Source organism: Taudactylus pleione, unplaced genomic scaffold (genome assembly GCF_031769625.1).
Source record: "Taudactylus pleione unplaced genomic scaffold, aTauple2 ptg000117l, whole genome shotgun sequence".
NCBI classification, from domain to species: domain Eukaryota; kingdom Metazoa; phylum Chordata; class Amphibia; order Anura; family Myobatrachidae; genus Taudactylus; species Taudactylus pleione.
Window position 1 is genome coordinate 103,030 of NW_028284519.1, and position 14,773 is coordinate 117,802.

Below are 14,773 nucleotides of genomic sequence, written 5' to 3' on the forward strand. Positions count from 1 at the left end.
CCCAATGATATATCATGCCTACAGGATTGTTTCAAAATATAATGTTACAGGCATGATCGATCTTCGATCCCAATCCCTAATCCGTAGTTTATTTAAGCAAAGACCAAGTAGCACAATAGGAAAAAAAGACTTCAAACATATGTTATGAGGTATTTCCGCTGTGACATGGTGTCCTTCCGTTGTTGTCCAGCAGCTGCACACAGCAGCACCTGCTTCTCTTCCTTGTGCGTGTTATAATACAATGTATACAAACAGAACTTCAGCATCGTATGGGCGACTTTATCAGGCTCAGCTATGCCCCAGCAGCAGTAGTCTCCAACAACATGGCCGCGTCGCCACTCCCTGACAGACCAGTGTGTTATAATCCATGCTCTCAGGGTAACAGCTGCGCTAACAGTGATATACAGCACCAGCACACCCGCTCAGTGCATAAATAAAGTAATATAGAGATGTGTGTGTGTGTGTTCAGGTCTTTGGGGAAACATGTTGGTGAGGACAGGGGGGGGCCCGGTGACGTTAGTGGGACGTAAGACCAATGAGTGATGGGGGGAGGAGGGGTGTGAGGCTCCACCACCGCTCGGCAGCAGCACCGAGAAAGTTGGCGTGGGGTAAAAGAGGAGAGCGGCACACCGGGGAGAGGGCGGGAAAGAGGGGCGGAGAGGACGGGACTCCGGGTGCGGGTCGCAGGCACCGATGAGTGCCGCACACTGTGGCTCTGACGAGTTGGACTTCAGGCTGATATTCGGGGAGGAGGCGGCTCAGCCCTTCGGAGCGGCAGGTAGGAAGTCTCCCGTTATGTCGATATTTGTAGTGTCGCGGGCACGGAGCTAAGAGTGACCCGGGCAGGTGCTGGGCATCACCGTAAATAGCAGCAACCTGTCCGGATTCATGCCCGGCGACTGCCCTACAGGGGGCGCTCTGCTGGTTGAGTAAATGCAGCACGAATTTATTTCCCCGAATAATTGTGGAATCCGTATGAGATGTGAGCGGGGTAGCTGGGGGAGATAGCGGCGCTGCCTGCGGATTTGCAGCAAACATAAGTTCCGTAACACAGTTGCGTAAGTGCAGGCAAGTAGTAGCTTATAGTACTCCATATATGCAGCGCGTATATGTTACAGATCTACGCACCATGCAACGTACGTGACCGTCTCAGAAGAGTGAGCGGCGGCGGCATATGCGCAGAGAAGCTGGGGATTTTAATACGACGACGCACCGGGCAGCAGCTGTGCGGTTATGTGTAGCTAGGGACAGTGACACACTCTCCTCTCAGCGCAGTGCCGGGGGGGGGGGGATCGCAGTTGTTGGACATAGCCCCGTGTTTCTGCTCTGCAAGTAACTACAACATGTCATGGCTCAGATATGTCCCTCCTGTCAGCACACACGTTGTATGAGGACAGAGCTGGGGACTTGTATAGGGAGAGTGCAGAAAGTTTGTGTAGCTCCAGTGCTGCTATACACTAACACTTTTATTTTAAAATGTTTTTGTGCTGGCCCTTTTAAAGTACTTTTTTATTAAATATATCTGTATATTAGTGACACACGAGTGTCCCATCTATGGGCATTTTTTCTTAAGTTTGCTGATAAACGGCATTTATTATTATTTATTGTATCTCTTGCAACTTTTCCAAGACCATTAAGCCACAGGACGAGAAACAAGTGTTACTTTAGCTTGTACTAAAATAGGGTCTGATCTCTGGAGATCTTATCTTTTTACTGGTAAATGACTATATTCACTGTATGCACATGTATCTGTGTAAACACTGTGCTATATATATGTCATGCTGCAGGGTCTGACCCCGGAAGTAAGCTTTATCTGCAAAGTTTAGCTGTCAGTTTCTCCCACTGAAAGTATGAACCATAATATTCTGGTTGGGGAGATTTAGCAAAATCATGGAACAGAAGTGGGGTATGCATTTTATTTCAAAGTTTTCTAAAGCTGTCATTTACCGTCCCCCTGGCTCTCCCTCCAAATTCCCTGACAACTTCGCTTCCTGGCTCCCTCACTTTCTCTCCTCAGATCTACCCTCCACATCCTAGGTGAATTTAATATTCCTATTGACAATCCCACAGAATCCTCTGCAGCTAAACTCCTTACACTCACCTCTTCATTTGGTCTCGCCCAATGGACCTCATCACCCTCCCATGTGAGTGGGCACTCACTTGACCTGGTCTTGACTCACCGTTGTGATATTTCTAATTACTCCAATTCCCCATTACCCCTCTCTGACCATCACCTTCTCTCTTTTAACCTATCCCTCTCTCCTTCCCCTCCTTTACCTCCTAAGGCTACCGTTACTAAGTGTAATGGAGCGTACACACGGTCAGATTTGTCAGACTTGTCAGATTTGTCAGATGAACGACTGAACGATTAAACGATTTGAACGATTTGAACGATTGAACGATTTTTAACTGCATTAAAATGAATGGAATCGTCCAAGTCTGACTGCAAACCCATCAGATGTCAGATATCGTTATCTGACAAACGGGAACGCGCATCGTTGATCGTCCATCGTTCAGGCATGTCAGATATGAACGATTTTTCATCAGATATGAACGACTGAACGATTTTTAAATCGTTATCGTCCATATCTGAAGAAAAAATCTGATCGTGTGTATGCACCATAATATTGAGGCTATTGACACTGTTGCTTTTTCCTCCCTGCTGGACTCTCTTCTCTCCCCTATCCTTTCTCTCTTCTGTCCTGAACAAGCCACTTTTCTGTACAATTCCTCCCTTACTTCTGCTCTTTACTCTGTTGCTCTGGCAATAACTACTCACCCTCGCAGATCCACACCACAACCCTGGCATTAAAAATGCACCAGATACCTGCAAAAGTGTTCAAGAATTGCTGAGCATCAGTGGAGAAATTCACGCTCTAAGGCTGACTTCCTCCATTTTAAATTTATTCTCTCTTCCTACAGTGCTGCCCTGTCTCTCTCCAAACAAACATATTTCAAGAACCTCATCTCCTTCCAGTCCTCTTTGCCACCTTCAACTCCCTCCTCTGCCCTTCCCCCTCCTCGCCTCCCCTCCTCGCTCTCTGCCCTTGACTTTGCCACCTATTTTACTTCTAAAATTGACTCCATACGTGAGGACATCATATCCCATCAGACCCTCAGCGCTCCTCCCCCTCCTTTCCCTGACCACCCCTCCCCTTCTGTCTCACCAACTCTGACATCATTCTCCCCTGTTTCTGGAGAGGAAGTCATGGACCTCATCCGGTCCTCCCCTCTTGACCCTATCTCTTCCCGTCTCCTCTACTACCTGTCTCCGTCTTCCTGTTCCCATCTTGCTCACCTCCTTAATCCAGGGCTCGACAAAACCCGGGGGCCAGGTCGCCATGGCGACCAGATTTTCAGCAACCCCCAGGCCCTGTAGTCAGTGACTGGTTGGGCCGGGGGGCAGGGTGCCATGTGCCCCCCGGGTCGCAGCGCCATGTTGGCCGCGGGCAGTTTGGGTCTCTGTGACACAAACTGCACCGCGTGTGTAGCGCTGACCGGACGGAGTTCGGTCAGCGCTACACAGTGACTGACAAACACACAGGCGCCGGCAGCTGTGTTTGTTTTGAGTGACAGCCAATGAGAGTCTGTTAGACTCACTGACTGCCGCTGTGCCCACTACAGGAGCCGGCGGTGGGAGCTGGGATTCAGGTAAGTTTTTATTTATTTATATATATATATATATATATATATATATATATATATTTTATATATTATTATTACGTATGGCACTAAAAGGGGGCGAGCACTACTGGGGGCACTACTGGAGGCACTAAAAGGGGGCGGGCACTACTGGAGGCACTAAAAGGGGGCGAGCGCTACTGGGGGCACTAAAAGGGGGCGAGCGCTACTGGGGGCACTAAAAGGGGGCGAGCGCTACTGGGGGCACTAAAAGGGGGCGAGCGCTACTGGGGGCACTAAAAGGGGGCGAGCGCTACTGGGGGCACTGATTAAAGGGGCACTATATATGGGGGGGACCCACTACTGGGGGCACTATATATGGGGACCACTACTGGGGGCACTGCATAGGGGGTGTGGCCGCTACTGGGGGCACTGTATAAGGGGGGGGTCTGTTACTAGGGCACTGCATCGGGGGCGCTACTAAGGACAATGCATAGTGGGGACTACTACTGGTGGCACTGCAGAGATAGGGCTACTACTGGCGTCACTGCAGAGGGTGGACTACTACTGGGGGCACTGCATAGGGGGGGGCCACTACTGGGGGCTCTCCCCCTCACTCCATACCCGTATCTCCAACTGTCTCTGCTGTCTCTTCATGGATGTCCCAGCGCTTTCTTAAACTTAACATGTCTAAGACTGAGCTAATCATCTTCCCACCCTCTTCCATTCCCTCACTTCCCACAATTTCATTATCGATTGATGGCACAACTATCTCCTCTAGCCCCAAAGTGCGCTGTCGTGGAGTTATCCTAGACTCCTCCCTCTCCTTTAAACCACACATTCAGCACCTCTCGCAGTCCTGCCGTTTACACCTAAAAAATATCTCCAGGATTAGACCCTTCCTCACCCAGGATGCCACTAAAACCCTCATCCACTCACTGGTCATCTCCAGATTGGACTACTGTAACCTTCTCCGAGCTGGCCTCCCAGTCTCTCACCTCTCCACTACAATCTGTTGTCAATGCTGCTGCTCGGCTCATATTTCTCTCCAGATGTTCTACATCTGCTTCCCCCTCCCCTTCAAGCACTACACTGGCTCCCCTTCAGATGCCAATTCAAGGTTCTTACACTCGCCTACAAAGCCCTCACCAAATACTCTCCCGCATACATTTCTGACCTTCTCTCCCTTCACACTCCTGCCCGTTCACTTCGCTCAACAAATGCATGCCGCCTCTCTTGCCAACTGATTACTTCCTCCCACTCCCGCATGCAAGATTTTACCCGTGCTGCTCCCTACCTTTGGAATGCTCTCCTTCTCCCTATCAGACTCTACACCTCTCTACAAATCTTCAAACGGTCTTTTAAGACCCACTACTGCATCAAGGCCTTCCAGCACTCTACCTAACCCACCTCATGCTCTTTCCTCCGTATCTTCCCCTTCTGTGTCATGCCTGCCTGTTTGCCCCTCCCCTTTAGAATGTAAGCTCTCAAGAGCAGGGACCTCTTACCTCATGTGCTTCTCTTTACATTTTCTTCTCTTTAGTCCCCATTAGGGCACCTAACACGTGACTGCCAACTCCCGGCTGCTTATTGTGAGTGCTTTAATCGCTATTGCAGCAATGTATATAAATTGTGTCCTTGTCCTGCACTGTAATGTACTGTAAGTTACTTGTTTCGTGTTCACTTTAGTTCTATGTACTGTGTAAGGCGCTGCGGAACACTTGTGGCGCCATATAAATAAAGGATGATGATAATAATAAAAGGTGCCTACACACTTGGCGATCTGCACACGATCCCACAATGTGTACGATTTCCCTTGCGACGTCTCCCCGACAGCTTTGCACACGATTTGGTGTTTCAGGTGTCCAATTTACAAACTATTTATCGTGCATCCAGACTTTTTCCAGTGCATTGTGTCCTAGATTGGCAGTTCTGACGATGCAATGTACGACCAGCGGGGACGCGCATCGTGAGTGCGGACTCATGATTTGGGCATATTTTACACTATCTGTCATTCCGATGTGTCGGAATCGGCCAGATTGGGTAATATATCGCCAAGTGTGTAGGCACCTTTACGTACATTTGATTTGTCAGGCACAATACTTTGCACAGTAAGTAAACCAATCCATAAAATTGTACAGGAAAGAGATCCACTGTAAAATAAACCTGCACTTTTATGTATGTTTTAACCTTGGTGGATATGTTAAATATAGGGCAGTGATTGCCAACCCTCTACTCTTACTTGATGCATAGTGCTCCTGGTATTGGGTGTGTGGTGGCATGCAGTTAGGGCACATTGACCGCCAGCTGTTTGCTCCTAATATGTGTTATTGGCTGCTTTATTATGAAGCTCAGAATGTAATTGTAGGAGCAATTGTTCCTAAGTATGAATGTAAAAGTGTGTAACTACTGTAACTCTGGACTGGTAGTTGCCAACTTTGTCTGTGGGCTTCAACTGTAAAGGCCCCCATACACTGCATGATATAGGTGCTATATCGTGTCTTGTATGGGCATGATATCGTACCTGATATCGTGCTGCGGGGTCGTGCATCGCATCCGCAGGTCTTCCTACAAAACCATCTGATCTGGGATGCGATGTATAATCCCATTCAGATGAAGGAAGGGGAAGCCGGCATATTGTGCGGTCTGTGGCAAAGTGAATGAAAGCTGGCCATTCAGTTCTTTGGCTGAGCAGCCAGATTATGTTCCAGCTCTCCTAGGGCTTGTTTGTGTAGGCAGAAGATACAGGATGAGTGGCCATCTTCTTTGCAACATTTAAGATGGCCATACAACAGACCAACTTTCCTCCAACCATCCAACTTGTTGGTTAGAATGAAAGTCCAGTAATGCATGGAAGCAAATGACATTTGCTCCCAAACCTCAGAAAACGGACAAAAGCTGTTGTTCAGACAAGATTTCTAATCAAACAGATTTAACCAACTTTCCTGAATGACCTTTTTCGTGTTTTCTGGTGTTTGGGAGTAAATGGCTGATTGTTGTTTGCCCCCATACATTACCGGATTTTCTGTCTAACCAGTTGGAGGAAAGTTGTTGTATGGCCAGCTTTAGTTGTCCACATACTGAATATCTTTTAAAATAATTTTTGAAGTATTGAAATATTCCGAAACCCAGAATATCTGTCCTATAGTCCAGTATTGGCTGTGAAATGTAGTATGTTGCCAGTTTTGGACCTACCCACTGTTCCTTTTTTTTTTTTTTTCTTTCTTTCCACCGGGTACAGCACAGCTGGTGGTGTTTTATGGAGAACAAGCAGAGAGGAGTAGCTGAGGTTAATGCTGTATATTTGCCAGTATTAAAAGGGTAGGCTGGGCATGTATAGGAGGCCACAAATGAGACACTGGTTGGCGGCTTCCGGATCTTCAGAGAGCAGATGCTGTTGCTTCTACATCTTTGGGGAACTCTCTACAAACAGACAGCCTGAGCCCAAGCAGAGTCCAAAAAGACTAGGTAAGCACCTACAAATTAGGGGATGTTCTTGTTCATTGTCTGGAGAATATAGATAGTAGTCAGTCTCTTTATCACTATGCAGCCGTGGGTTCTTTGAGTCACATGCAGCACAAGTCTAACATTTCCCCAAAGTGCTTTCAACCTAAGGATGAAAATGTGTGCTCCATATGTGTTACAAAGCCTAAACAGACAGTACAAACTTAGCCTCCAGAGCAATTAAAAGAATTTATTTCATGGACGTCTCGGGCCTCTTTTAATCTAGTTGATAAAACTACAAAGTGATTTAAGACCTATTATTCTACTTGAGGAGGAGGAGGAGGGCGCTATTGAATGGTCTTTTTCAGAAGTAGATTTCCGAATAATTTATGGATGGTTTTTTTTGTGCAGAATCTGTAGAAATTGAGGAAACTCCTAGGAAATGTGTATCGAAAATAAATTTTATTAAAATAAGCCTTTGGGTTTGTCTGTACTTCGGACTAGTATCCCAAGGAGGAATTTTTGCTGGAGTACAACATCTTTCCTGCATATCTACGAAGTTAAATTATCTCAAGAATGGACACAACTGGAGAACAATCAAGTATGTGTCTTATGGAAAAGGGACTTCATCACTCTTGGGGGTGTGCCTAGCAGTTACAGACATGCTGGGCTGCCCCAAGTTCTCCCCTCTCTGTGAATAGATGCCGTGTACATGGCATCTGTTTACCGGCGGTGATCCCTGCACCGCTATTTTTCCCACCCACGGGACACTGCGGCCGGCAGGAGGGGGCGGCACCCGGCATGTTTTAGCGGCCTAGTGGGAACACCACAACGTTCCCAGAACACACTATTTCTAGCATACACGCTATACAATCTTCAGAACGACTGCACAAAATATTATGTCTGGTGATTATAACCAATTGTTGCTCCTGTTCACTATGTGCGGTTGTGCATACACAATGTGTAGCACATCCGATAGGATGATGAGATGAACGATGTGTGTAAATGATCGTTTGGGTGTACACACGATACAATCGTCGTGTAGTTTGGTGGTGAATCGTATGATTACACAATATTTTGTATAGTGTGTAAGAGACTAGAATGTATTTAGCCATTTGACAATAAGGGTATAGTTCCTAAAGTAGGCACAGGTGGGGCAGGCATGTCCAGTACTACGGCACTTCCCCTAGAGTATTGGGTAATGTTATATTGGTTAGAAAGGGAGACTTGTGTTGCCATAGCCTCTGTAGCTAGAGCTCTCAGGTTATGTCGAGGAAAAAAAACTGCATACGGATGTAGAGGACAAGATAAGCAAACCGTATCTTTTAAAAAAGTGAAAGGCATTGGTTATTTATTTGAAACCTAGGAAAGCTGATCCCAAACTTTTGAGTCTCAAATACCTAGAATTCTAATCCTTAAATCCCGGGTATTATGGGATTCAAAACACATTACGCTGGGGCCAGTGGGATAATGCTTACCTTCTCGGCTCCGGTACTCAGGCTCTCCCAGCTGCCCGTAGAATAGATGGAGTCCCATGATGCAGTTGCCCTGATGGGCTTGGAGCACACTGCCACGTGATGTTGTCCGTGACTGAGAGCAGCCGCATCACAGATTGCCCTTTCTGTGGTGAACAAGGAGCTGAATACAATCATCCTCTCAATGCGGTCTACATTCCAAGGTGCCTGGTGTATTGAAGATGCTTGTGGATCACTGTATACTGTTAAGGCAACAGGAATTGGACAAGTCTGCAGGTAACACTCAGTGGGGTTGGTATGTGGATGAGGTGCTGGCTATTTACCTGTGTGTTTTCAATTCAATCCCGGGATTAATACCTTTTTTTCAATCCCGAATTCTGGGATTTCAAAAATGGGTCTGGATTGGTTTCCCTAGTGAAACCTCATTGGACAATATTGCTGCCCTGTCTAAAACGTTGGCATCTTCCATGTTGTCTTATAGACCTGTTTGTGTCCCTGGATGGAAGATGCTCAGTCTAAATATAGTTTGCTGAATCTTTCTTATGCAGGCAATTTTCTCTTTAGAAGAAAAAAAATACTTTGCTACAAAAATATTCTGGTGAAAGGTCTCCTTGTTTGCCTCAATAAAGAAAAGACAAGTTCATGCAACCACTGTCTTCATATCCGCAATAGAAATACAAGAAGTTATAACCCAGGAAGGAAATACAATAAACAGAATAGGTCTTTTTCTTTCAGGTAATTTTTAGCAATTTCAAACCTTCAAATAAAAGGTAAAATACTGAAACTTCCCAATGATTAGTGTATGATATTGCAGACTAAGGTGGGGTACACATTTACGATATATTGAGTGATTTCTCGTTTTGAGGGGAATTGGAATAAATATTTGTTTACTGTGTATGCACAATCGCTTGTTCACATGTGTCCATCGCATTTTTTCATCTGTGCTGCATGTCAGATGAGAATATATCTTTTACGATGTTCAGCACATCGTGCAGTGTCCATGCCCAACCGGAAGACCCCAGGATATATTGGTCTAATTTTTCCTCAGAAGACATCACCTGAACTGCCAGTGATCAGGAGACAAGATTCATTGGATACAATTCTCAACGTGATATATTGTGCAGTCGTTCATAAGATCGCATGGTGTGTATGCTCTATATAGTTTGTTCTGAGAGAAAGGGATATCTGAACGACCATCACGTTGTTTGCATGTCGTTCTGATGTGTATCCAGCCTAAGCTTTGTGTCCTATTCTCCCTTGTCAAGCTATCTTCAGTGTTATACATTGTGCATGATCTCAACAAGATACGATAAGCAGGTTTGTATATATAAACGGGGGTTAATTTAATGTGATGGATGCAATTTGCTGTTTTGGAACCGCAAATCTCATCCAACTACATCGCAAGTTTTGCAGCAAACCACATAGAGATGCTTAGGAAAATGTGCGATGCCAGGACTACTGTAATCTGTGTATACACTCGGAGCACATATGAATTTACTCCCCCATCCTTCCCCCCCTTTCATATCTTTAACTCAGGGAAGTGGTATTAACCTATATCTGGCAGTTTAGCCTTCTGTTAAGAAAACATACAATGTCTCAGAGGATACTAAGTTAGGAGATGGGACAGCCTGGCACAGAGAAGAACATTTTGGGACAAATGCTTTACAAATAAGGCAGTACATTCAGTCAAAATGATTTCTAGGTCAAAGTCCAGCAATATATAGAGCGGCAGATCGTCTTCTTGAGCATCAGTTATGTGAGTAACCTTCGGGATTGCTGTGTATTTCACACAACAGAGGCTAGTGAAGATGCATTCATGGACACAGCCACTGGCCTCGGCTTGCCCAGAAACTGGGGCCGACACGCCCCAATTTCGGTAATGTCGCTGCTCTCAAACGGCTGCATCATGTCAAGCTATTGGTGGTACTTCATCTGTTGTCGCAGACACAGATCTGTGCAGTACAGGTCCTGTGCATGTGCAGATTGGCAAATATCAGATGTATGTAAACCCTTTTTTTTTTTTTTTTATTCAGAAAGCCGCTTTGTCATGTGAAAGCATAGACTAGCTGGCTATTGAAGGGGAAAAAAATAAAGCCCACGAACTCTAAACAGTCCTTATTGATAAAAACCCTTAAATGTTACAGCAAAGCATATTCAATTTGCAATAAATTTTTCTATTGTCATTGCCTACAGTAGCAAAACTGATACATTGGAATGAATTAAATTTATGGTCCCTATCAGTGTGTCATGATGCAGACAAGGAGAATGCAGTTGCAGGTTACCTAAACTGGAGGTAAATCGTTCAATGAGTATAGTCTTTATATTAGGAATTCTTCCAGCTGCTGATAGACTTTTTTTTCAATTGGACATTATGGCAACACTATTCCAGGGACAGAGGGTGGATGCATTGTCAATCCAATGGAGGCTTCAAGTTATCTATGCAGTGATTGCAAGTCGCCACTATAATGTGTATTTTACCAGAAAGTGAGGAAAGGGTGGATCCCTGGTTACGTACTCTGCTGTGGCCAAACCCCTGGCTCCTAATTAAAGGACTGATGTTTCCCTGTCCCGGCCAGGGAGGATTATAAAATGTGTGGTTGGAGCCAGTCCTTTATCGCCTTTTATGGATGCTGTAGCCCTGCGTGAGGAGGAGACTGTCTGTCTGACCTGGAGGATATTTCAAGTAAGTTTAATAAGCTGGTGGGGGTGCTGCAGATAGTGGGTGTTACGGTGGGGCTGAGGGTAACTTCCCGCTGATGCTGTTACCTGTGAGGAGTGGCGGGTGGGTGGCCAGAAGGGGGTACAACTGTTTGGCAAACAGTAGTGGTGGTGGCAGGGAGATGGGGCAGCTTAAAAGTAGTAGTAGACAACCTATCTACCCTTACCTCCTACCTACCAGCACTGCAGCCCGTAACCTCTTCATTGCCCCCCAGTACTGCCCCAGCTGCTATCTACCCTTACCCCCTTCCTACCACAAACACTGCCTGCCCCTAACCACCACCTTGCCCCCCAGCTGCTGTCTAGTCCTACCCCCAGCACTGCCTGCCTGTAGCTCCCTACTTGCTCCCCAGCACTGTCACAACTACTGTCTGCCCTTACTCCCCTCTACCGCCAGCTCTACCTCAACTTCTCCCTGCCTTTTTCCCCAGCTCTACCCCAACTGCGGCTTGCCCATCCCCCTTTACCCCAACTGCTACCTGCCCCCAGCACTGTCCCAACTGCTGCCTGCCCTCTCTCCCATAATATGTGATGGGACCCAGAAAGAGTTGAGTAGGATCCCAATTTTTTTTTTTTTTTTTTTAAGTGAGGGGTTCCTGGGGCCCACAAATTTTCACTCTGTGCGATCACTGCTTATGTATTTTCTGTTTCCTCTCATCTCAAGAAAGAGGAAGTAGAAGTGATAGCAATACTTCCATTTTGGCCACAGCATCCATGGTTCCCAGTTGGATATACTTCAGAAGGAACCATAACCTCTACCACCAACTCTAGATCTGTTGCTTCAGGGGCTAATCTTTCACCAAAATGTGTAAGAACTCAATGCTGATACTTGTGCTTCTTGGAGGTTAGATTGGCAACTGATGACTTCATTTAGAATTGGTAAAATGGATTTTTCCCTGTGGAACTTCAGTCTAATACGTATTGCTCTTTGGATATCCCATTTCAACGAATACCAGTATCATTAGATGGATGCCATTAAAGGTAGTGTTTACAGTGGCAATTATTTATTCCAGAAGGGTTTGGTGTAAAGAACCCTTTCTCTATGATATATAAGGTGTTCATAAGAGCTTCTCTAACATTCTTGTTAAAGGGTATTTCTACATTTCACATAATTCCATAAATTGTCTTTTGTACCCAAAACTAATGGATAGCAGAGTAGAAACTGCATTGTCTGGTTTTGGAGAAAGTACTTACTGTGCATTTCTTATTATAGATATACAGTTGTCAGATTCTTTATCTCAGTGCTGGTCCACTGTCTTGTGGTGATATTGCTTGCAACTCAGTGAAAATTGGCAAGCCAGAAAGTCAGAATAGCTTTCTTAGTAATGACTTCTTGAAAACGTTGCGGGATGGTCAGATAGCATTTTGGATAGTCGTATGTTCATAACCCATTTAAACATTGGATTCATGTGCAGTAACATGTTTTATAAGGTGAAAAGGTTTTGACTGTTAAAATTTCTAAAACACCCCACCCCCAATCTAAATGTTTGTTACTTGTATCATACATGGTTTCTTGCCAAATGAGTAGACTCTGTGAATTTGCGCACAGACCCAAACCAACAACAGAGAACCTGATTCAGAGACAGGTAATGCAGCCACTCGCTTAGTATCAGTTGCAGGAATATGCAAATGCTAATCTCAGCCTTCCCCTTGTGCTCTGCGGTGAGACTACCACTTTCAGTCTGTGCGTTTGCAGTGGAGATTGTAAGCATCCAACATCGTTCGCACCGTCGACATTTGCAGTAGCCAGAGTGTATCCTAGGTACTCTCCTGTAATCCAACTAAACATACCCTCTGAAGCATTGTATTTACAATTGGGAACACAGCAGCTTTCCCAGACAAGCCTGTCACACTCCCTTAACACGCCTATGAAACTGCCCCTTTTTGCGATCACTTTAGGTTACCTCCTAGTCTCCACCCTGATATGGTCAGGGATTGCATAGCTCTTAGTTTAATTATCTTAGTGTTAGTTATTGTACACAATTGGGTACAGTATAAGACACTTGGTTTCACGCTTGTGGGTCAAAGATTTTTTCACTTTTCTTGTATGCGCAATAGCAAACGTTGCTGAACTGTAAAAATATCGGCACTGCGTCCATCTCTGATCAGGCCCATTGTGTATGCTTTTATTTAAATACTAATTCCACTTTTTAGAGTGTCTTTGTATTGAAAGTGCAAGATAGACCATAAAGGGTTTACATGGGACATTGAAACCTTATCTGTAAGCTTTTGCTATATACAGTTCTCACTCATCAGTAGGTTATCCATACAGATTTAGATCTGTGACTGCCCCATCTGCTGTGGCATAAGCTCAATGTACTTTGGTTTGAGTGCTGTTTGGAGTCTATGGTAATTGCCCATTTTAGGACAGCCCCAATATACTAATGGTGACCTGTTAAGTATGCTTATAGTGCCTCTCATTTTGGGCCTGATTCAGAGGTCAACGTAGACGCTGAACCGCTCGCATAGGAGGCCATACTCAGACTGAGAAACTGCTCCATAGTGCTGGTGCAAGTATCGATGGTGCATTTTCATCAGAGCGTCTTTAGACACTATCTCAAGATGCTGCAAGTAGATATCTCATTTTTTAGAAAATGGGCCGCGGCATTAGTATAAAACCGGATGCATCTACATCTGACTCGAAATCGGGCCCTTTAGGCTTATGATGTCCCTTCCCTCCCCTCTCATTTTGTGAGATCTTGTGACTCTTTAACTGTAATTTTTCATAACTGAGCTATAGCTATTTTGCTGACTGTATTAAACGCTGTGTTAGACATTTACCTAGGTTTGAGACTTTACACTTTCTCTACAGATGAGGCTACAAGATAAAACAATGGTGCTGCTCGGGTACTGGAGTCACTCACCTTTAAGTGTCAGTCAACATTTTGCTGTTGTATGGGTGAAAGCCATTAGGCCTGATATTGTGACACATTCATCAGACAATTGTACATGCAAACTTAAACTTTCATGTATAAAGCACAAAGAGTTTACATTTGTAGCTGGACATACCTATAGCTAAATTAAAATGTGTAATGCATTTTTTCACTCTTTAAAATGTCAGGACAGTTTGAAACAGTGAGTTTATTGTCCTGTATCCCCAAAAGCAAGACCTATATTGGTTACAGTTCATGGGGAAAAATGGCCATTCTATTGTTTGATCGTCCAGAAGTCTTTTATCGATCACTTTTGTTTATGCAACTATAAGGTTGTCGTTCAGACTCTGGATTCAGTAGTAGGATTTGAATGACTGGCATGGGAGTGCTGCAGGTAAGAAAAGTTCATTATGTTAAACGTCTATTAGTGGCCATCCATATGCAGGCGCTCGGGACGACGATGGCATCCTGGCGGTTAGGGTACCGACCTGTCCCTAACCCTTCCTCCATGGTGCGTAAACCTAACCACCCCCCTCCTCCTAGTGCCTAAACCTAACCCTCCCCCTAATAATGGGGATGCCAGCGCCGGGTTGACAGGTGCTGCTGTTAAAAGCACCGGCATCCCACATGCCGGGATAATGA

General features: G+C 45.2%; 1 protein-coding gene across 1 annotated transcript in view; it reads left to right on the top strand.

Moving 5' to 3' along the window:
• Nucleotides 1-574: 574 nt before the first annotated feature.
• NFATC3 (nuclear factor of activated T cells 3) overlaps nt 575-14,773 on the top strand; it is a 215,539-nt gene continuing 201,340 nt past the window's right edge. Inside the window, exon 1 of the mRNA XM_088471830.1 lies at nt 575-778. Within this exon, the coding sequence (XP_088327956.1) occupies nt 694-778 (85 nt within the window). The 5' untranslated portion in view covers nt 575-693. The remainder of the gene's footprint in view (nt 779-14,773) is intronic.